Below are 22,685 nucleotides of genomic sequence, written 5' to 3'. Positions count from 1 at the left end.
CTGTCTGCACATCCCATTCGCTAAGTCCTCCCTGGCAATCTCTACTCTTTTCACTCAGCACACTGTTTACACATTACGTACTATGTTCTACTCCATCTGTTCTCGGTACCCAATGATCCAGTCACAGTGCTAACCTCCCCATCCTCTAATTTCCTCTCTCCACTCTCTCCCCATATACCACACTTCATTCTGAAGTCTATCCTCTATACATCGTGTCATTCATCACAATACACACTCACCCGCTCTCAAACTCCATGTCTCGTTCTCTAGAGTGTTTTCTCCACACCTTATATCCATTCACCAGGTTCCTGTTTCCATTCTCTATGTCTTCTCTCCATACATTCATGACTCTCCATCCTCTGTTTCCCACATCTCATTGTGCAGTCACCATGTTATTCCCTGCTTTCTATTCTCCCTTCCCGTGCTCAATTTCCTACAATTCTTCATTCCATATACTCTCTATCTCACACCTACATCTTTATCCACCATTTTACAAACCCAGTTTTCCAGTTTCTTTACATGATGCTTTGTTGTTACATTCAACACATTATTGCACACGCTCAACTCCATACATAGGCACCACACTCACCATGTTCATCCCTCCAGTGTCCATTCTCTTCATTTAATTCTATATAGCTTACTCTTCATGATTCAGTGTTCACTGATGATGTTCTCTTCTTTATTGTCCATTATCCTGCATCCATATTCTGCTTCCAGATTTTGCATTTTGTGTGTTCTGTTATGTTTTTCATGCTTGAAAACATCATCAGGTATTTACTATTTTAACCAAGTTTTGCAGAATCCTAGTCTATAATAGGATTCATAGACCATTGGAAAAGTCTCTTCTTAGCTTTATGTCAAGACCTTCTTGCCAGGAAGACATTTGTTTTCCAATGCTGGAAAAAACATGAATGCTGACCATATTCTGTTCTTGGTGCTACACATGTCATTGACCCAGTGTTCTCATTATCCATTCTCTCCACTCTACATTCTGTTCCCGTGCTTCTTTCTACATAGCTTGCTTTTTGAACACCATTCAGTGTCTCTCCTCTGTTCTTCTCACTCCATATTTTATACCTCATTCTCAATAGTCTAATCTCCATACCTCCCATTCCACTGGGCATGTTCTCCCCTTCACCCTCCTCACTCCTACTCTGTCCCCAAACCTCCTGTACTTGTAATTCTCTGTACATCATGTTCCATTAAGGGTTCCACATCTATTACTCTATTCTTCCTATTACATTCTAAATAGTCTAATCCTTTTTGCCTTTTAAATTGCTTTATTAATTTCAAATCACAAAAAAGATTTGTTTCTAAAATGAATTAAATGGCCATGCTGATAGGAATGTTTAGAATTAAATGCAACAATCAAACTGTCAAGTGCAAACACTAAAGTTTACAGAAAAAGTACCTCACTAAATCCAAGCTTGTAAAACAGCAGCCACGTCATGAGCTCAAAGAAAACCTTCGATTTTAAGGTATGAGGCAAAAGCCGTAGTGATTGTCTGGCTCCGGTGTTTGGAAACACCCATAAGGCCTCATCTGCTGCTCCTTAGTCTTTCTCTTGATTTCCCTCACCTGCCCTACAAACTTCCCAACATCCTCTCCCCCTTCATTGGGATTAACATGTCTGTTTGGTATGGCCCATAGAAAATTGGGCACAAGTTGCCTGACTCATCCCCCCCTTCTGACATTTCCTCCAGGCTTCTTGTTTTCAACCTCGTCCAAGTGGTGGGATTCTTCTTCACTTTGCTGGGAGGCCTCCCTTCCCTCATCTTTTTCGTCATTCTGCACAGCAAGATCTTTTATGACTTGTTGCTCTTTGGACACCATTACTCCTGGGCCTATCGTTGCCTTCTCCTCCTTCAGGATATGCTCACCACCAGGTGTGCTGCCCAGGCTCCCGGGACCTGCTCCGCTCCTGCTTTCCATGCTGCCCAGGCCGCACCCCCCGTGCCACCAGGAGCTGTGCCACCAGGGATGCCTCAGTCAGGGATGGCAGGCCGGAGGGAGTGAGCAAGGGGCCTAAATAGTATAGTCTTTAAAAATCACCTTCCAATGGCCAATTTATCCTTTCCACTTTTCACTTTCCTTGCTCTATATTGTTCACGGAATTCATTTAATTTACTTCATTAGAAGTATACCATGCTCAGCTCACCATGGTCTCCCCTACGTTGTCTACATTGGAACCTCTGTTTCTGTACTCGCCATGTGATTCTGCATGGTCTATTCTCCACTCCTCATACTGCATTTCCACACTCCTTACTCCATGCTATGCACTTTAATCTGCAAAGTTCACGCTCCACTCATTATCATGTCTTCTCTCTTGTCATCCTTTTCCTCCTTGCCCCATACGTCATTGCACAGTCTCTTTTCCACACCTCCGATTCTGTTGACTGAATTCTTCATGGAGTTCTGTGTTCTCCACAGCGCATGCCATTCTACCTACGCAGTTACCCTGTGCTGCGTTCACTTGGCTGTCCTCTACATGCCTAGCCTATTTTCTCCATGCTCTTCCTCATATGTCATGCTTCATTTTACTTCATCTAGCCCCATGCCCACATTACATTTGTTGTTATCCATTCCATTTCCATTCTCCTTACCTTAAACCCCGGTTTTGGACTTTATACGCTGGACTGCATGAAGACTGCATATACCTCGTGCTCAATTCACCACGTTCTCCTCTGTGTTTGTCATCTCCTTCAGTTCTTGTTCCCATTCCCCGTATTTCATCCTTGACAGATTGCTCATCATCTTTTCTCATTTCCACCCCCCTCCCTCTGTGCTCTGCTCTCACCACTATTTATCCTACGCGCCCTACTCTTTGTATCTTCTGCAGCATTTCAACGTGTTAGCCCCGTTTTCCATTCTCATTTCCTCCTACTCCTCACTATATCTTCTCTGGTCCCCACACCACACGCTCAACTCACTAAGTTTTCCCTTTTTTTGGACTCTTCTCACACAACACACTGTCCCTGAATACTTCATTTGACTTACTCTGTTCTCCACAAGTCATGCTCTAGTCCCTGTGCTATCCCTACAGCCTCAGTTCTCCTCTCTGTTTACTCTGTTGCCACACGCCATGCTTTATCGAGCCTGGTTTACTCCTATTACCTCACACTACATCCACCATGTTAGCCCGCTTTCTGGTCTCTTGGCTTGATTTTCTCCTCCTATAGTCCGTTGTGCATACCCTAGATTGCACACCACATGCAATTCCCATGTTCTCCATGTAATTGTCGTCTGCTCACCCCACATCCTGTCCTGATCCGCCTTTCTGAACACCTGACACTGCATTTCCCACACCCTTCCTTTCATTCTCCCCTCTCCGTACTCTCTTCCCACATTGTGTACTTGAGCTAGCACACTGTGCTCTCCACACCCCATGCTATGCTCAGGACATGACTCCCTCTGTTTTCTGTTCCCGTATTATCTGTGCATATTGTGTACCACACGCCGAATGTTCCTTAGGCCGTGTTCTTCCTAATTTTCAATATTGTAACACCACACTGTGTTGCTATACTTCACACATCACACTGCATATTTATCTCCATACAGGACTCACCACTCATTCCCCTTGCTCCACCCCACTCTCACCTTGCTCACACACCTCCGCATAGTCTATTTCTAGAACCTGCTACAGCGTTGACAGAGTTCTCCTTCCCCTTCTTCTACACTTCTTTCCCCATACTTTACTCCCTGTACATCATGCCCGGTCGCTATAACGTCCCCTCCCCGGTCTCTATAACGTCCCCTCCGCCCACACTCCCTCCATTATCCTCACAGTCTGATCTCCGTATCTCACACTGCACTGACCAAATGCCCTCTGCAGTCTTCCTTCTTGTCACCCATGGTCTGTGTCCTTCCTGCTACACATTCCATCCTCCATATATCATTCACCATCTCCCTTCCATTTCACACTCTCCAACCCCGTCCTTTACATGCTGCACTCTCTAGTCTCAGGCTCCATTAATTACCCCCCCACAGACACACACACTTTCCATACTCTGCACTCATACACTGCTTTCCACACACTGTCTTCCAACCCACCATGCTCAAGCCACCACGTACCCCGCCCCATTCTCCTCTCTCTCTCTCCCCCTTTCTGTGCAGTACTGTACATATACACTCCGTCCTCCAGACCCTGCGATCCATCCACACTGTTATTCCCTTCGGTCTCCATTGCTTCACGGTTCCCCTACTCTGTACTTCATTCTACAAACTGTGACCCCCACACATCGCAACCTAGTCACCTCATTCTCCTTTCCATTACCCGACTTCTTCATTCCATACTCAACAATGCATCCGATGTACGTTGGCACGCGTACCTCATGTTTAACTCACCACCATCACCTCTTTGTTCTATACCCTCTTCGCTCCAGACTTCCTTCTTCATAGAGCCACACTACAGACAATAGTCTGTTGTCCACACTAAACCCCATTCACTGCATCCTCTCTTACATTTTCAGTTGTTCTCACGCGACGTCACGCCCAATGCTCCGTACACCATGTTTCCCCTATGTTCACCATCCCCCCACTCTTTAATCTGTTCCCATTCCCCGTGTTTTAATTTGCCCACTTCCTTCCAAACCTCCTTGTCCATTCACCATGTTCTCCCTTCCAGAATACATTCTCCATTCTCCACACTCTGTTCCCACACGCCATACTTCATTCTACAGAGGCTAGCCTCTGTATCTCATACTATATCGATCATGTCATCCACTCCATTTTTGTTCTCCTCGCTCTCCACACCCTTCTCATACTTCTTGCTGTATGCTGCATACTTCAAGCTCTATGCATCGTGTTCTTCTCTGTGCTTGCCAACTCATCAGTGTTCTGTTCCCATAACCCATGCCTCATTCTATATAGTGTTTCTCTATGCCTCCTGCTCCATTCACTGTGTTCTTCCATTCTCCATTCTCACTTACCACACTGTCTCTTCCGTTTCCATTCTCTTCACTGTATTGTCCAGGAGGTGTGACTTTGTTGGCGTGGATATGGCCATTTTGGAGAAAGTGTGTCACTGTGGGGACAGGCTCCCTTCATTATGATAATGGACTGAATCTCTGAAACTGTAAGCCACCACCTCAATTAAATGTTTCTTTAATAAGAGTTGCTGTGGTTATGGTGTCTCTTCACAGCATTAAGAACCCTAAGATACCGGTCTACTACTCTAGGCTTTGTTCCTATTCTCCATACTTCGTTGTGTATACTCAGACTCCGTACCTCACACTCTGTTCATGGTGTTCTCCCATCTATTGTCTCTGCTTCCACTCGGTTCTCTGTGCTTTGTAGTCTATCCACCAAGTTCTCTTCATTATTCACTTCATCACTTTATACTCTATTTTCTTCCTCTATACTTCACTCTGCATCATATATGCCCCACACTCCATATGCCAATGACCCTCTTCTTCTCTCTATACTCCTTACCCCTTAGTCATCCCCCACACTTCATTCTATATATGACAGGAAACGTATATCATGTTCAGTTCTCCATGGTCCCCACCATATTGTACTCCGTTCATCCTCTTCTGTCCTCACCTCATTCTCTACTCCTAGACTCGATAAGTAACTCTCATGTTTATGCTCCATTTTCCTCACCCAGTCTTTTCCATGCTCCACACTCCACTCTAGTCTTCATTCTTCATCCTTTGGTCTCAAACTCCAGTCTACCTTGTATTCTGTTCTGTAGAACCCTTTCTCTTATTCTGCTCCCACCACCATTCTAGACTGTACTCTGCACACCTCGTGCCTCAAGCTGCGCTGTCCATACCATGTTTATCATGGTTGGTACTCTGTGCTCAATACATTCTGTCCCATCATCTGTCCTATTATTTATGCTCTATTCCATGCTTCATCATCTATACACTCCTCAGCATGATTACATTTCATCTCCCTTCATGAGCTCCACCAATTTTTCACCCCTTATATCCTTTGTCCATGCTTCATATGCCACTGTCATTCTTCACACTCCATACTATTTTGTCAATGTTGTACACACTCAGGTTTCCATATTTCCTCCCCCGTAACTGACTCCCCAAATTATGTTCTCCACACACCACATTTGACTTTCCATTATCCATGCTATGTAATTTTTATTCTCCACCGTTAATATGCTACCTTTCATCATTTAACCACTTTTTGTAAATATTCTCCATATAATAATCTTCACATTCCAACTTCATTCTCATTTCACTGCATGTCATTCCTTGTACTCTATTCTCTGTCTTTCATATTCCAAATGCCATTCTTCACGTTTTCCTTCTGTTCTTCGTACCATACTCTCTTCTTCATATTTCATCTTTCTCCATACTTCATTTTCCATATTCTAATCCCATTATTCATTATCCACACTCTATCATTATTCTCCAGGCTCTACTCTACAACCAGATTCTTTAGATTCCATTCTCTATTCTACTCAGATCATTCTCCATTTCCATACTTTATATTCCATTCAGTATATTCAATCCTTTATTCTCCAGTTATTTCCTTTCACCAACTTCATACTTTATACTCCACCAACTAAAATTGTGTGTGTGTGTGTGTGTGTGTGTGAGAGAGAGAGAGAGAGAGAGAGAGAGAGAGAGAGAAACAGACAGACAGACAGACAGAGAGTTCCACATAGAAACAAAAGAAGGTAACACAATTTTATGCTCTGTAGACAGTTAAAGAATAATAAGGAGATTTTATGAAGACATTTGTGCCAATTAGTTCAACTCTATATAAATGAAATAGTTAAATATTAATGATGAGTAATCATAGACCAAAATAAAAGTGAAATTGACAATGATCTCAAACAATGAAAATTTTGGGGATAAATCTACAGAAGATATAAAACTCCTGTCCTCACCTACTAAATATTGCTAAGGGGAAAGTAAGTACTTACAGCAGTGAAGAGATCCACTTTTTCATGGGTTGGATTATTCAGTAATTTTGGGTGTCAGTTCTTCTCTCATTAGTCCATGGATGCCACAGAGTAGAAAAACACATTGACTGTTTTCCCCACTGCTTCTGGGGACAACTCTTACTCCCTGCCAAAGGATAAGAGTGAGAAATCCTCTGGGATGGGAAAATATTTGAAAAATGTGTGTATGAGAAGGAGCTAATGCCTAGAATACACAGAAATATCCACAATGAAACACCTTAGTTAAAAATAGGCAAAAGGCTTGAAAGACATTTATCCAAACAGATGCAAAGGTGAACAACACAAACATTCAAAGGTTCTCACCATCAACCAATATCACCCTGCCTCACCCAGTTTACAGTATAGATCTCTTGCATAGAACACTCTTGGTTGGGCATTTATTTAATTTCAGGGCTTGACATGCATTGCTCTTTGCATGCCTGCTTTGAAGGCTGTTATGAAATCTGATATTATTCTCACATTTCTGCCTGTTTTTTCCCTTCCAGCTTTGTATTAGCCACTTTTCTGCTGCTGTGACAAACACCTAATGAAAACAACCTAAGGAAGAAAGGAAGGGTCTACCTTGGCTCACTGTTTGGGAGTATAGTCTGTCACGGCAAGGAAGTCACAGTGGCAGGTTTAGGATTGAGATGGAATTTCTAACAATTTCTGAAAGGGCTATAAGCTTTCTCCTGATACTTTGTACTTTGTCTTTTTTTTTTTTTTTGCAAATTAGTGTTCCCAGCACTAACCATCAGAAAATCAAAATATTGGACAACTATGAAAAACATTGAAGATGTCAGCCTGTGGTATCAAATATTTAATATTTCATTCTTTATGTAAAAAAAAGCCTGTCCATCTCATTAGTGTGCAAATTTCTTTCATCACTGAATGATAAAATTATATGTATATCAAGAAATTGATTTGAAATGAATTCATTTATGATTTATGATGAGTAAATGTGTGATTTATGAGTTCATCTTACATTCTTATGTAGTTGAGGTCATGTAAATTTTTCTTGGGCGAAATGGGATTAAAAGTGGTAAGTGACAAAATCCAGGCTTAACACTCACTTTCCAAGGGCCCAGCCTTCTAGCGATATGGAGACTGCCATAAGGCTGGTTACATGTCACTTGTGATCATGGAGCCTCTGCTGGTCCCATTGGTGTTCCTCGCTGTGGAGCTCATTCGCCTGCCTCTTCCTGCTTGCTGGTCTTTGGCTCCAATAATGGATTTCAGCATTTGGGGTCCACGTGGGATGCTTCATCCCCTGTGAATCTGTCCTTTTCTAAGACGATAGTTTCTTAGAAACCATTCTTTCTAATTTGTCCCATGGGCTTCCACTGGCACACTTGTGGTATTGACGTCTGTTGTATTTTTCTATTAGGGCAGCCCAACACCCAGTCACTCCAGTACATTCCAGGTAGGAAGCAGGAGGATGCCAAGGAGGCCGCAGATGGTGAGCTGAACATTAGAATAGAGCCTTGCAGAGTCTGCAGTTTGGGGGAGGCTGAAAAGAGGGGACTGAGGAGAGAAGGCCTGGGACATGGTACACCATATAGCCCGAAGCAGGACAGGAGTCCTATTAGTACATGCAGAGACAGACACTGGCCACACAGCCAGGAAAGGTGCATGGGAGCGTTTAGAAATGGGGGGTCCCTAAAGTTTATCAGGCCTTTGGTCCATAACCCCTTATTCACCCTGACCCACACTCCTATATATGCCTACTAATATCTCACACTCAAACACATAACGTGTTCGCTGAAGCCCACAAGTACAAGATAGATTCACAATGGAACACACAAACACACTCACCAGATACACAGAGTATGCTACAACACACACACTTCCATAGCCCACCACATTCATCCTTTCTCTTCCCTTCCTGGTACCTGAGAAGCCTCAGTGGGTGTCAGGTGATAACAATGTTTCAATTTTCAGAATGGGAAACTGAGGCATGGGGGAGGGGCTTCCTGAGAGCTCAAGGATTTGGCTTTGGCTTAGTGGAAGTGCTGGGTGTTAGGCTCCATCCACCCGACACCTAGGATGACATAGACACAGTAGGAGCACTTAGGGACACTGGTATACCACAACAGCGCTCTCTCATGTGAGACCTCCCAGGGACAGAAACACTGAAGCAAGGCTAGGGACATCCAGAATGGAGTCTGCATCTCTTTAAATAACAGATGATCCCAGGTCTCTGGGTCCCACCTGGGCCCTGCAGGGCCACTTCCTGCCTCACATCCAGATGTTTGGAGTACAGAGTCCTGTCCACCATGGCGTCCATGCCACTGGGCGGGAAGTAGGACCATGTGCATGCATGGAGTAGGAAGACGGTTGTCTAAGAATGTCCCACCACCCACGCATGCTTGGTGGCAGGAGATGAAGCCAGCTGTGGCTACAGGGTTCTGGTTCAGAGCAAATATTGTCCTAAAGTGGTTCTGGAACGTGCCTGTGCATTTGTGTTTGTGTGTGTGTGTGTTTTGGGAACTGCTGCGTTGACAGTGGCTGCTAGCCAGCCTCCACAGAGGGAAGTAGGGTAGCTAGACAGCCTCTTGGGGCCCCACACCTGCACCTCACATCTGGCTCTGGTTTATGTCCAGGGCTGTCCATCCACCATGAGCTTGTACTGGTGATGCAGGGCAGGTGCCCTTCTGAAGGACCCCCCAGCCCACAAGGCCCAGCTGAGGAACCAAGTCCTCTTACTGGAGCAGGTCCAGCAGGAGAAACTGCTCTTACCAACCTTAGAACTGGCCATTGCAGTCAACCACCAGACATTTGTCTGGAGCTTAGAGTTCTCTGTGGCCCTTAGAGGCAACCATCTCATCTGATGACCCCACACATAGCCTTGGAAAGGTGATAGATGAGGAGGGACAGAGCAGGCCCTTTCTTCTAGGGTCCTGAGCCATCCAACTCCAGGATCAAGGGTAGGAGCAGGGAAAGAAGACAGGAGGTCTGGGCCCTGGCCAGCCCTTGGGTCATCTGACAAGGACCTGACATTCCCTGGGAACAGGAAGAATGAGGCTAGTGGTGGTGGGGCAGTTCCCTGGTCTCCACCATTCCTACACAGCTGGAGGGCTCACTACCCTTAGTGCCTCACATGGACAGATGACAGTAAGTCACATTTTGTCCCCATGAGGTTGGCTGTCAGCAGAAGCTCCACAGACCTGCCCAGTGTTCTAAGAAATGTTCTACAAGTAGAGGTAGTGAGTTCTTCAAGGTTGGTATGGATGGAGCAAGGTGGGCTATGGGAGAAGGCGCTCCAGATGATGGGAACCAGATCAGCCACTACTCGTGGCACTGAAGCCAGGATGGTCCTTGGCCATCTCTATGCTAGATACTGGTATCATAAAGTCCACCTACATGCTGTTGTGAATGTGTTTGCCCACTCCATCCACTTTCACTTTCTATAAGGCTGCCTCAAGCAAACACTGGCCATGTTTAGATGACATTTGTAGGCTGACTTCACTGAGACCTTCCACCTAAGATCCCTGACCCACCCCAGATCTTGGAGCTGCAGATCCCCAAAGACTCTGAGACTCCTTCAGATCCTGTTGCTATGGACACCTCTTAGAGTGGGCAAGGGAGAGGTCTCAGAGTTCATTACCCATTATCTCCCAAATTCAGATACTCTCCTGATGGGGAGCCCATTACCTTACAGCTTGGCCCTCTGGAAGGTACTAGCTGGCAGGAAGTTCTCCCCTCACCCCATCCCTCATGATTCAATTCCTGGGAGACACAGCAGTATCGATTTTGAAATCCTTTTGAAAACGTTTACTTTGTTTTATTTAGAAATTTCCCAAATTTTTACCAAGTTAAAGAGACAACCACAAGAATGTGTAGCCTGGGTAGATGTCTGGCATGAATAGCCCCTCCCCCTCTACCCAGCCTTCCCCTGCAACCGCAGCCCCCCAACTCAGCATCAGAAATGCCAAACCCAAGTAAGAAGATACGCTGTGATGTAGATGTAGCTGGGTGAGGGGCACAGAACTGCTCTGTGGCCATGGTGTACATGCACTTGTACACACGTATGCATGCCACACAAAGCAGAAAACACACCTGTATGTGTATACAGGTCTAACACATACACATGTGTACATGAGATGTACATACATACAGGTATACACATATGTATAAAGGCTGGGCAACCTGTTTCTAATCCTGGTTAAGAAGCAGAGGGTTGGGAACAGGGTGCTGGAGCCAGCTGGGGATCCCGTCAGCTACTTGGCATCTCTCTACCTGTTTCCCCATCCTTTTCCCCCACACCTCCCAAATATCTTTGGAGAACCCAATGGGACAGATATTGGAAAGCTCTGCTTGTCAGCCAGCATGGCTAAGTAGTGGGAGACACAACACTGCGCCCTGCCCCAGGAGACCCTTGGAACTGGGAATCTTGAGGCTACTGTAGAAAAAAAAAAAATGAACGGGCATTCAGCTCTTGGAATCTTGCCTTTGATCAAGCCTCCACCTTTAGAACATAGAGGACACTTTCCCAGAGGCAGTTGGGACTGAAATACCTGGAATGGTGAATGGAGATGCTGAGATAGCACTGATTAAGGCTTCCAAGACTTACTTAAGAATCTCACCCTCTAGGCTACACCTCCAAGGCACATTGGCGCCTCTCTTCTTGCAGAAGCTGTGGGGCCAGATGGTAGAGAACAGGTTTGCTGCCTGAAGGGCTCAATTAGAGAGATGCCATTCCCACCAGGGACATTTAGCTGTTAAGTATCTAAGATGTAATTTTCTGCTTCAAGAACTGAGGAGTTTTTGCCTCAAAGCTCAGCACATGGTTGCCCCGCAGGCCGAAGACCTAGCTTAGTCTGACGTGGCTACCAGCTAGCAGCCTGGTCACAGGGAAGGATGTTCTGCCTGCCCAAGTGGCCAAGGTGGAGCCCAGGAGAATCCCCCATGAGCTGGCTCCCACACAGGGGAGGCTTTAACTTACCAATGGGCCCTCAGAGGCCCTGAAATCTCTTTCCTCTGGGCATCTACAAAAGATGATTCAGGCCTGCCCGACTTTGCTGGTACATACTCTCAGCCTTTCAAATAGTTACTACACCAGGAAATTAATTCACTATTCATAGGCTCTGGTGGTAAGAATAAACATATTCCATCACTCAAGACAAATGTGGGTCAACCTGAGACTCCTCACCTCAAGGCCATCAGATGGGTCACCATACTTGGGATGTGAGACCCAGCAGGAGGCCTCCTGTGTCCCTAATGGACAGTCTCTATCTCAAGATCCAGCCCAGTTTGGTGTTTGAAGTCAGGCTCTCTTCCTCCATGGGATCAGCACATGCTGACCCTACAGGGTGGCCATACCTGCTGAGCCCCATCCTGTCCTCCTCTTATATCATCATATAGAACCATCCCTGGGTGCAGGGGTACTGCCCATACTATACTCACCCGTGTGTTGGCTTCAGGGAAGTGGAACTGCCTTTCTTTCTACTGATTCTGGGGTTAGAGGAAATCAGCCACGGAGCTTGGATAATGGCTAGGATAGAACAGCCCTAGCTCTGCCCATGAGGCAGCTTTGGCTGGACCATTAATGTGGCTATATCACTGGTGTTCCGTCTCTGCCTTTGCTCTTGAATGGGGTCCACCAAGCTGCCTGCCACCCAGCAACAGAGCTGAGCCAAGAAAGCCAGCACACTGGGACAGGTAAAAGCTGAGGGCCTGTGCTGCCAGCCACAGCTAGGTACACCAGATAGGTCTTTGGCACAAGCCCCTGCCAGATAACACACTTCCTTCCTGTGTCCCACTCTGCCAGCACATCACAAAAAGCACCCAGGATGTCAAAGAAATGCCAAGTTCCCGGCCCCAAGCCATGACCCTGTTGGCTGCCTCTGTGTACCAAGGAGCCCAGAATAGGCCCAGGCAGGCCTAGAGAATCTATGAAACAGTGAGTTCCTTAGAAAGTCATTTCTGAGTGAGAAAAGGAGCTATGTCATTATCCTAGAAAACATCTGCACACCAAGTTCAACCTGCATCATGTGCCCCAATCTCAGGTGCACACTTGAGACCTTACACCCTCTAGAGTCCCACTGTCTGTCATCTCCCAGTCCACTCAGGCCTCTGCCTCACTCTGACCAGCACCCTCCTCAGCCATGCCACCATTTCACTATATCTGCTTGCACCAAGCTCTGACTTGCAGCGGACAGTCCTCAGGCCCTCTAGCCAGTCCCCACCTCACGGCCAGTATTACCAGTTTCTGCCAAAAGCCTTTCACCTTGCTCCCAGAGCCTATCCAATACCATTCCCAGGCGTCCTTCACCACATGAGCATTCCACTTCAGGTGTTCCTTACCACTTACCCCAGGGACACTGAGAGTCTGAGATGGTATGTGGCTGCCTCCCTTCCCTGCTGTTACCTGTCCTGGTGAGTTCTGTGCTCACTGTGCTGATCCAGCATCACTCGTCTGTAGTCTATTTGAAAGGGCCCCACCTGGCTCCAACCACCCTCTATGCCTAGCACTTTCTGATTGAGACCCTCACTCTGGCCCCTCCCACCTAGGGTCATCGGGGGTCCTCAGAAATGGTGGGTCCTCACCAGTCTGGTGCACGTGGTCCCATCTAAGCCCTAGCATTCTAGGAATAGCTTTTCTGCCCATGGTTTTCATTGCAAAATACAATTAAACATCCCCAGGTTGGCTCTGCCAGCTGGCACAGGACATCTCAGTGAGGTGTGGCTTTGGACGCCAAGGGACTGGCTAGTGCCAGGAAACTGAGCTGTATGCCCCCGGGATACTGTTCTGCCCACTCATCTGCTGGCAACACCTTTTGCCACAGTGTTTTGAGAGGAGGAGCCCGATGTCACACACAACCTGTCTGAAGATAGCTCAGCGGCTGCTTCAGCTGGAGTTGTGCTTCCCATGGGCAGCACAAGTGGGCTACAGGAGGGGTGGCCTAAAGTCGGGCCCTGCAATAGCACCACAGGGCCATAGCAGTAGTGTTTAAGCCCCACATGGCCACGGGCATGGAAGACCAAGACCTGGGCTGGCCTGAGCAAAATGTCCCCAAAGAGGCTCAAATATGGCCCTCATTCCTTTTGCCAAGTTCATTAAGGCCACACTTATTTATCTATAAATTTATTGAACATCCATTGCATATCTAGCCGGGATCCAGGTCCTACATGCCTCTGACAAAGATGGCTGAGTCCTAACATTCAGCAAAATAACGAGGGCAGAGTGACACCCAGTCCTTTCTAGGTGGGATCTGTGGATCTGTCACATCAAGCCAACCAGAAGCCCACCCCAATGATGGCTTTTCACCAACTGAGGTGGCCTCTTTGTCCCAGATAGCCCAGATTGCAGTGGAACTGTGCAGAGTGATGGGACAGGGTGTGTACCAGGACAGTGCTTTGTTATCTCAGACATGACGTCAATGTCTGTAGTGGGGTATGTGTGCAGGGGGGTCACTTCCCTGGGCCAGACAGGAAACCTGCCCAGCACAGGAGGAGATTCCCTCTAACTCTAAGGTACTGGGACCCTTTGCTCCCATCCTAGTTCTCCCAGGTCATCCTAGGCCTGTTTTCCATTCCTTACAACCCTGCACCCTTTCTTCAAGTTCAAAACCTGTAGGACAAACATCTTACTTGCCCCTTGTACTTTCCTAATCTCCCTGAGTCCCAGTTTGGAAGACAGTTGGACAGGGGTCAGGGGATCATTTCACAGGTTGCTTTACAACTGGAGACCTGCTAACCACTGATGAAAAAATGGAAAAAACTTAGAAGCCTATAATGAGGGACTGTGCCAGACTATATAGGCACTCCCTGGTTTAGGTAGATGGAAGCTAGAAGGAAGGAAAAGATAGAGAAAGCCAGCTTTCAAGACTCAAGGGTGGTTGGGAGGGAGGATCAGAGTGACCCAAGAGGCAGAGGGCCTGGGGTCCTAAAGAGAGGCTCAAGCCAGATCCATGGCCCGAAGTACCAATTATTAAAGAAGAAAAGTCACAAGGCCCTCCACACATGGCACCAGAAAAGAAGCTTCAGGTCCAGACATCTTAGCAGGGCTACTGTGGTCCTAATTGGATGCACCATCTTTCCTCACTTGAGTCTTCCCTATGACACACTCCCCAAATCATTTCAGAGATTCAAATTGGGGCTGAAAGTTTAGTCTCTAAAGCCAAGGGGCTTTAGAGAAGGGTCAAAGAGAGGAGAGTGGCCTTCACCTCCAGGAAACATGTTGAAGGCATCCAGCAGACTCCTACAACCCTCACAGCAATCTTATACTCCCTTTACAGAGATGGCCAGATCACAGGAGGAAGATACTTTGCCCCACAGTCTATCAGAGCTCAGACTGACCCTTCCTAACACTGGCAGCCTTGGGAACCCTGGCCCTCTTAGTGTCTCCTGTATGATGACATCATCTCCATGTATATAATGGGACAGTCTCATATCCTGGGCATGGTGTCAGGCATCACTCACAATGGCTCAAATCCACAAGTCATCAATAGGGAGTATGAAAGGAGGCAGCATTACTTTCCCCCCAAAACAACAACAACAAAACAAAAACCTTTATTGAAGAAATTTTCTTAGCAATGATTTCAAGTTACCAAATCAAATTAAAATGCTACAAAATGGTAGAAATGGTACTGGGAGATTGTCTTAGCTACTTTTCTATTCTTTGAAGAGGCACTATGACCAAGGCAGTTTATAAAAGAAAGCATTCAATTGGGGGCTTGCTTACAGTTTCAGAAGGTGAGTTCATGATCATCATGGTGAGGAGAATGGAAGCAGACATGGTGTTAGAGCAGTTGCTTATAACTGATATTCAGTTTGCTTATATCTGATCCAAAGACACAAGTCAGGCAGACAGACAGACAGTCAGAGACACTGACTGAGACTGAGATTGAGACTGAGACTGGAACTGACTGGGCCTGGCATGAGCTTTTGAAACCTCAAAGCCCACCCCAGTGACACAACTCCTCCAACAATACCACTCCTCCCAATCTCCAAACAGTGCACCAGCTAGAGACCAAGCATTCAAACATATGAGCCATGCTCATTTCAAATCATTACAGAGATGTGTGGATTGAAATGGAGATAGATGGATGGACAGATGATGGATGGATGAACAGAGTAATGGTGGATGAATAGATGATAAATTATAGGAAGATGAATGGACAAACAAGGACTTGTGAATGGATATGATAGGTGGTAGGCATATGGATGGATGAGCATGTGGACAGATGGGTGGGCTGATGTGTGTATGGAGGGATAGATGGGTGGGCTGACATGAAAATAGATAGGATGATAGGTATGTGGCTGGGTGGCTGTATGAATGAGTGGGTAGATGAAGTAATAGAAGTAGATGAATGGTGGTTAGCTGGATATATAGGTGGGGTAACTGGGTAAATGTCTAGATTATTGGCTAGATGGATAGTTAGGGATGGGTGGATTGATTGATGTTGGCTGTAGGTGTTTGGATATGATTGAAGATGTGGGTGGAAGAGGAATAGGATGTATAGATGGGTAAGGGGCATAAAGAAGAGTAATGGTCAGCTAGGTAGAGTGTTAAATAGATATTCTAATGGTACTTTATCTAATCTCTGAGCACAGAGAATGGCTGCAAAGATACCCTTTACACATACTGTCAGTCTGTGATTTCATGCCTTGACACATAGCAGTGTGGCTTCCTAATCCACAAATAAGGTGGACAAAGCCCACTCTGGCTAGGCAGGGCTCAGGAAACCTGGGAGGGGTGGGAGACTCTGCTCCTGAAGCTGAAGTCAGCCCCTCCTTTTCTAAACAATTGGCCTGGCTTGGTCTTGCCATACCTCCACCCTGCTCCACCCAAGCTCCCTCCTCATCTGCTGGAGGGCTAGGGCCCTAAGAATGGGGTACAGGGAGCTGAGGGTGGGAGCAGGAAATCAGAAAATACCAAGGAGATACTTCCCCTGGAGCTGAGACTACAGGAGCCAGCTGCTCCAGGCTGCCTTGGGAGTAGAAAGGAGAATGGGAAGCAATGTTCTGCCTTCCCCACCCCCTCATCAAGGAGGTACTCTGGTTTCTTATTATTGTCTTTTTTTCAAGTTCCTAACTGGAGGCCCTTCATCCTCTTCCTTACAGTCATCCTGCTTTGGCTCCTCCCTTCCTTTCTCCCCCCCCCCAACCCATCCTCTGCCTCCCAGGTCACAGTGCCCAGCTGACTCTGGGGAGGAAGACAGAGGTTCTGGATCCAGGCATTCCTGCTGATTCCCCAGCTCTTGGCCTCCTGTTGAAACTTAAGTCAATATTGGCCTCTAGCTTCCGTCCCTAGGTGTGCCACCCCATGGGATCAACAGGAGGAGAGCAAGGAAGCAAGGTCTCCAGAGGAAAGCTGGCTCACTTCCAGGGCCAGAGTCTCAGTTCCTTGGAGGCTGCCAAGAACTCCAAGATGGCTCCAGGAACTCTTCCTGCCTTTGGGCCTCCCAGGACCAATGAACATGCAATACAGCCCCACATGCTAACCCTAGAGAAGGATTTCTGTGGAGCAGGGTGGGGCTTCTCTGGAGAAGAACATAAAAGAACAAGTGTAAAGGAAGCCAAGACAGGCCCTGGTGCCCTTCTGCTCTTACCCTGCCTGTCTCAGGCTGTTTGAAGAGACTTGGCCTGTGGATACCTCAGTGGCATTCCTTCCTATGCCTCTTCCATGGCCAGCCAGGGATTGTGGTGATTCTCACTGTCTTATCCTAGCATAAGACAGTTGCAATTGTGTGGTCTCATGTCACAGGCAGGGGACTGAAGCTATTCCAAGTAGCTCTTCTCTCTTTCCTCCTAGGCTGAGGGAGAGCCAGATGCTCCAGCTCAAGACCCAGAGCTCCAGCCATTGGTGGTAGAATCTGGCCACAGACCCTTGGTTTCCCACTTGCCTGAAGGGTTCTGGAGAAACACATGGGAATCTGTGTAGAACTGGCCCTGTATTCCTTCAACCTGCTGCTGTCACACAGGCAGACACAGCTGAAGTCAATGCAAATAGACTGTGCCCCATCAGGCAGAGCCAGCATCTTCTTGATCATTGTCAGATAAAGGGAATTTCACAGAAGTGTGCACACAGGAAGATCCAAAGTAGCCCAGGAGATGAAGTGTAGAAACCCATCAATGTTCTTTTCATATGTTCCGCACTCGTGCATCCTCTCTCTCTCTCTCTCTCTCTCTCTCTCTCTCTCTCTCTCTCTCTCCTCTCTCATGCACCCACACACACACACACACGTGTGCACACCTGTACATCCTAAAGGCCACCCCAGTCTAAGACTCCAAGTTCTGTCCTTCCTCAGGGCTCCGGCAGCCCCAGAAACTCTCTTTTGTTGCCCTGCCCCAGTTTAGAGCCCCTCAGTGAATATGCCAGGGTCCCTGAGCCTTCCTCAAAGGTCACCAGGCTCCTGACATCTCACAACAGGGAGCCATACTGCCTCCCTCACCTGCTAATCTCATCTGATCCCTGGCAACCTCTGGGTGAGAGCCGCCATGGGGTCCTCAGTGACCCAAAAGTGGCCCAGGAAAGGTCAAAGCAAGTCTTGCATCTGAGTCCAATTTAATCCAGTGACAAGATACAGAATCAGACCAGCCATGGGGAGCCAGCCCTGGATAGGAGGGTCTCATGTCGGTGTCCCCTTGGGCCTTCTCACAGCTGCAGGTCCAGTCCGTTGCTAGGATTAGCGCCCAGATTAGCCCACCAAGTTTCCAGAGCCTAGAGTGTGCCAGTCCCCGGTACCATAGAAACCTGGCTTGAGGCTCTCTTTGAGGCAAGCCTGAGCCGCTTCAGCCTCTTATGGGGAACAGTCAGAGATATAGGCATGGAAAGAGTCTGGGCCTGAGCTGCCATACTGACCTAGGTTTCCTTCTCAGAGTTCTACACCCTGGGAAGTTTGCAGTCCACCCTGAGCCAAGAAAGCTCTACTGAAATGGAACCATTCTCCACAAGGTGTCAGGCTATAGGTGGGAGGCCTCAGTTCCTTACAGGCAGAACTCAGCACAGGGCCTGTGAGCCCAGACACAGAAACAAAGACAGACGCGGCGGGGGGGGGGGGGGGGGGGGAGGGGATCTCTGTTTTGTGTGGCTGTTTAGAGACCTGCCCTTTGCAGTGCTGGTTATACTGTCCTGATAGCAAAGAGGGGCAGAAGGGACGCTCCCTGGGGCCATCTTGAAAGATGACTCCCATGATCAGAGGCCATTGGCTTCTTCCACAACTTAGCTTGGAATGAGAGAAGCAGCAAGTGCTACAGCCTGGTGTCTGTCACCCTTTTCCCATGCCAAAGGCCTTGCCCACCTGACACCACAGGCCCTTTCCTTCCCCTCTCAGGAATCCTTCTACCCACTTCCCTTCCCATCCTCCCACCCCTTCTCAGGCCACCACTGTTCAGGGCCTGGCCCACCCTGCCCTCTCAGGGTATACCACCTCACACATCCCTCTACCTCCCAGGACCCCATCACTGGCTACCACTCCACCATCACTGTCACTTCCTGCCCTTCATTCTGGAAGCAGGCTCCCTCTTCCTACTCCTGAGATGATGCTGAATAACTGTTAAAAACAGGATGTGTGCATTCTGAGAGTGAGCTTCTGAGCCCTGAGCCCCAACAATGCTGGATGCAGAAGGGATACCACTACTGTCCCTTGCTCTTGGCCCCACAACTTGGCAGATACGTCAACCACAAGGAAAAGGAAACTGAGGTGCTTTATGGGGGTGCATAATAGGCCCTGGGGCACACTTTGGAGCCCTGTGCAGTAAGCCAGTACCATTGGACTCAGCCAAGTTACTACAACTCTGAGAAAAGAGAATTAGAGACAGCATGGGTTGGGGGGTCCACCCTATCTTCCTTGGGCAAAGGAAGGGGGAGAAAGGGAGGGAGGAGGAAGAAAGGGTAGGAGGAGACTCCTGCGGGGCTAGCTAGAAGTCAGGGGCCCCAGAGGTCATCCACCCTGCTTTCCCTGACCCCCTTCCCTGTGGGGCCCAGACCTGACACAACACTGAGAGTCCTCCTCAGCACTGACCCATGGCTGGGAGAGGTCAGGGCTTTCTGAGGCTCTGCTGCCAAGGATGGGGATGAGGAGCTCCTCCTGGTCTGTTCATTGCCTCCTAAATGCTCTAGTCCTGGCAAGTCCAGTCCTGGAGGCCCACCACCCTCCCCTGGGAGCCCATGGCCCAGCTCTGCCAGCTGGGGCAGAGCATTTAAATTGACGCCTATTATGCAAGGAACGTTGCAGGCCCCAGGGCTGGAGCAGAGCAGGGTCATTTTTTTATTAAAAAGCAAAACCTAAACCAAGAAAACAAAGTGATTAAGTTTCTCCTTAGAGCAGCGGGCCCTGCAGAGTCTGGACAACCAACTCACAGTTACTTAGACCCTCAGCACAGGAAAACAACTGAAATTTGGATACAAACAGGAAGCAGCTGTTTTTCTCTAAATGTGAGGGGAGGCTGGGGTCTCCAGGATGCCCACTGTCTTGATGGTGGTGCTGGAGCCAAGAATTCACATGGCTGAGGGCCGTCCCAGACACTGAGGACATGTCCAGACAGTTCCCTGGGGACCCCTGGGCTTCCTAAATGGCCAGGTGAGGCCAGGAAACGTGGCTCTCTAATAGGGGCCAAAAAGGGGTGAGCATAAAGACCAGTAAATTAAAGGTAGAGCCCCTGGAATTAAAGAGAAGGGAATGGTATTGAGCCTAGGTTCTGGGGCCTACTCCTTCTCAACAGCCTCTCATGTTACCCATAGCCCCACTGTTGATTTGATTTGAGAGCAGGGGAAAAATGTTTTTCTACTCTGCCTAGTCTCTGGTGGAGATGGCTGTCTCAGTAGACCTGTTCTGAAGTAGTGCTGAGGTTGAACCCTGGGAAACCACCAAAGGAGGCAAGGAGGCTCAGAAAGAAACTTGGAGCAGCAGGAATGGGTAGCCAGCCCAGCAGAGAGGCCTCAACCAGCTGGTTTGAAGTGGAGACAATGCAATCCCAGGAGGGGATCCCATCCCTAAAGAGAAGGAAATGCACTGAGCCTGCGTTCTGGAATCTGTCCCTGTATCAAAAGACAAGCATGCCTTGCCATGTAATCCTAAAGCTGGGGAGGTGGAAACAAGAGGATTCCTTAGGCTTAAGGGTCACCAGTCTAGCCAAACCATTGAGAGACTCTGGCTCAAAAAATAATCTGGAGAATACACTAGACTTTGGCCCCTGGCCTCTGCCTGTGTGGGCGGAATGCGTACATGTACATGCTCGCCCACCTCAAGAGAGTTCTTCCCAGGAGTTAAGGGGAACATCCTTACAAATCATCTTGGGATGGCTCACTACCACAGACCTGTACCCAAATGCTTAATAGCAGCTTTGTTCATAATTGCCTAGATGTCCCTCAATGGGTGAGTGAGTAAACAGCTGGAGTCGGTCGATGCCAAGGGATGCTACTCCATTCTAAAAGAAGTTAATTGCCAATCATGGGACTAAGACATATGGGGACAAGAAGCCATGTTGGAAGGACTCCACCATGCTGCAACATTCTACAGAGGACAAAATCACCATAAGGTCAAAGAATCAGCAGCTGTCAGGACTCAGGGCAACAATGGGGATGAGTGAAGCCCAGGGGATGTTCAGGATGGTGAAAGGATTCTATTTGTCACTATAAGGGTTTACATGTGACATTACACATTTGTGTCATCTATGAGAATGTATGATTCCAAGAGTGACCCCAATATGAGCACATACTTTAGTTAATAGTGTGTGTTGACAGTGACTGACCAGTTGAAACCAAAGTCCCACACCAGTGGAAGCTATTAATGACAGGGGAAGCTGGAAGCTGGGTTCTTCTTCTTGTTTCCAAGTTGACCTTGAACTTGAGACCCAGTAGATCTTGAACTTGAACTTCTGATGCTCCTGCCTCCACCCCAGAATAGCAGGTAGGCACTACCCTACTCTTTATGCCATGCTAGGCATTGAACCTAGAACTTCCTGAATGCTGAGTGAGCACACTACAACTGAACCACATCCTCAGCTCTCTGCACAGTGCTGTAGACCCAATGAGGGTTTAATTTTTTAATGTCTATTTAATTTTGTTTATGTCTACCAGTGTTTTGTCTACATGTGTGTTCACTGCATGTGTGCCTGGTGCTCACAAAAGTCAGTGGGGGGCATTGGATCCCCTGGAACTGGAGTTACAAGTGGTTATAAGCTGCCATGCAGGTTCTGGAAACAAACCAGTTCCTCTGTAAGAACAGTAGACTCTTAACCACTGAGCCATCTCTCTAGCCTGGCCCTAATGATTCTGAGGTCACCATCTCCATTTCATGGGGAACAGACAGAAACCAGGCTGTTTCACAGCTCACCCTGTGTGAGGCCTACCTTCACGGAGTCTCTGTTTGATCCAAGGGGAAACTGAGGCACACAGAAGCTGGACAACACACCAAGATTTGTACAGGTAACACACTATCCTTTATGCAGATGCTAGGCAGAAGTGGTGATGCCTGAGCTCTGTGCTCTGTGACTTCATTTCTCAGCCATTCTGGCCCTAGAACTTTACATTCCTAGAAATTACATAGGCTCCCCAAAAGAGCTTTAGTTGAGATAAAGCTATACCTATTAAATATTAAAAAGGCATACTCCAGCTGGGTGTTGGTGGTGCACACCTTTAATCTCAGCACTCGGGAGGCAGAGGCAGGCGGATCTCTGTGAGTTTGAGACCTGCCTGGTCTACAGAGCGAGTTCCAGGACAGGCTCCAAGCAATACAGAGAAACCCTGTCTTGAAAAACCAAACCAAACCAACCAACCAACCAAACAAACAAACAAAAAAACATACTCCAGGATTGAGATTTAATGTCTATC

At 47.6% G+C, this 22,685-nt stretch overlaps 1 protein-coding gene across 1 annotated transcript; it reads right to left on the bottom strand.

The window, feature by feature from the left end:
* Window positions 1-1,473: 1,473 nt before the first annotated feature.
* LOC113834973 (protein BEX4-like) lies at window positions 1,474-1,833 on the bottom strand. The gene is given in 1 exon segment (XM_035441896.1): window positions 1,474-1,833. A coding segment is annotated over 1 exon segment (360 nt).
* Window positions 1,834-22,685: the final 20,852 nt, after the last annotated feature.

This window comes from Cricetulus griseus, chromosome 3, assembly GCF_003668045.3.
Source record: "Cricetulus griseus strain 17A/GY chromosome 3, alternate assembly CriGri-PICRH-1.0, whole genome shotgun sequence".
NCBI lineage: Eukaryota > Metazoa > Chordata > Mammalia > Rodentia > Cricetidae > Cricetulus > Cricetulus griseus.
The sequence above is the reverse complement of the archived record's forward strand: the minus strand, read 5'-3'. Positions and strand labels throughout refer to the sequence as shown.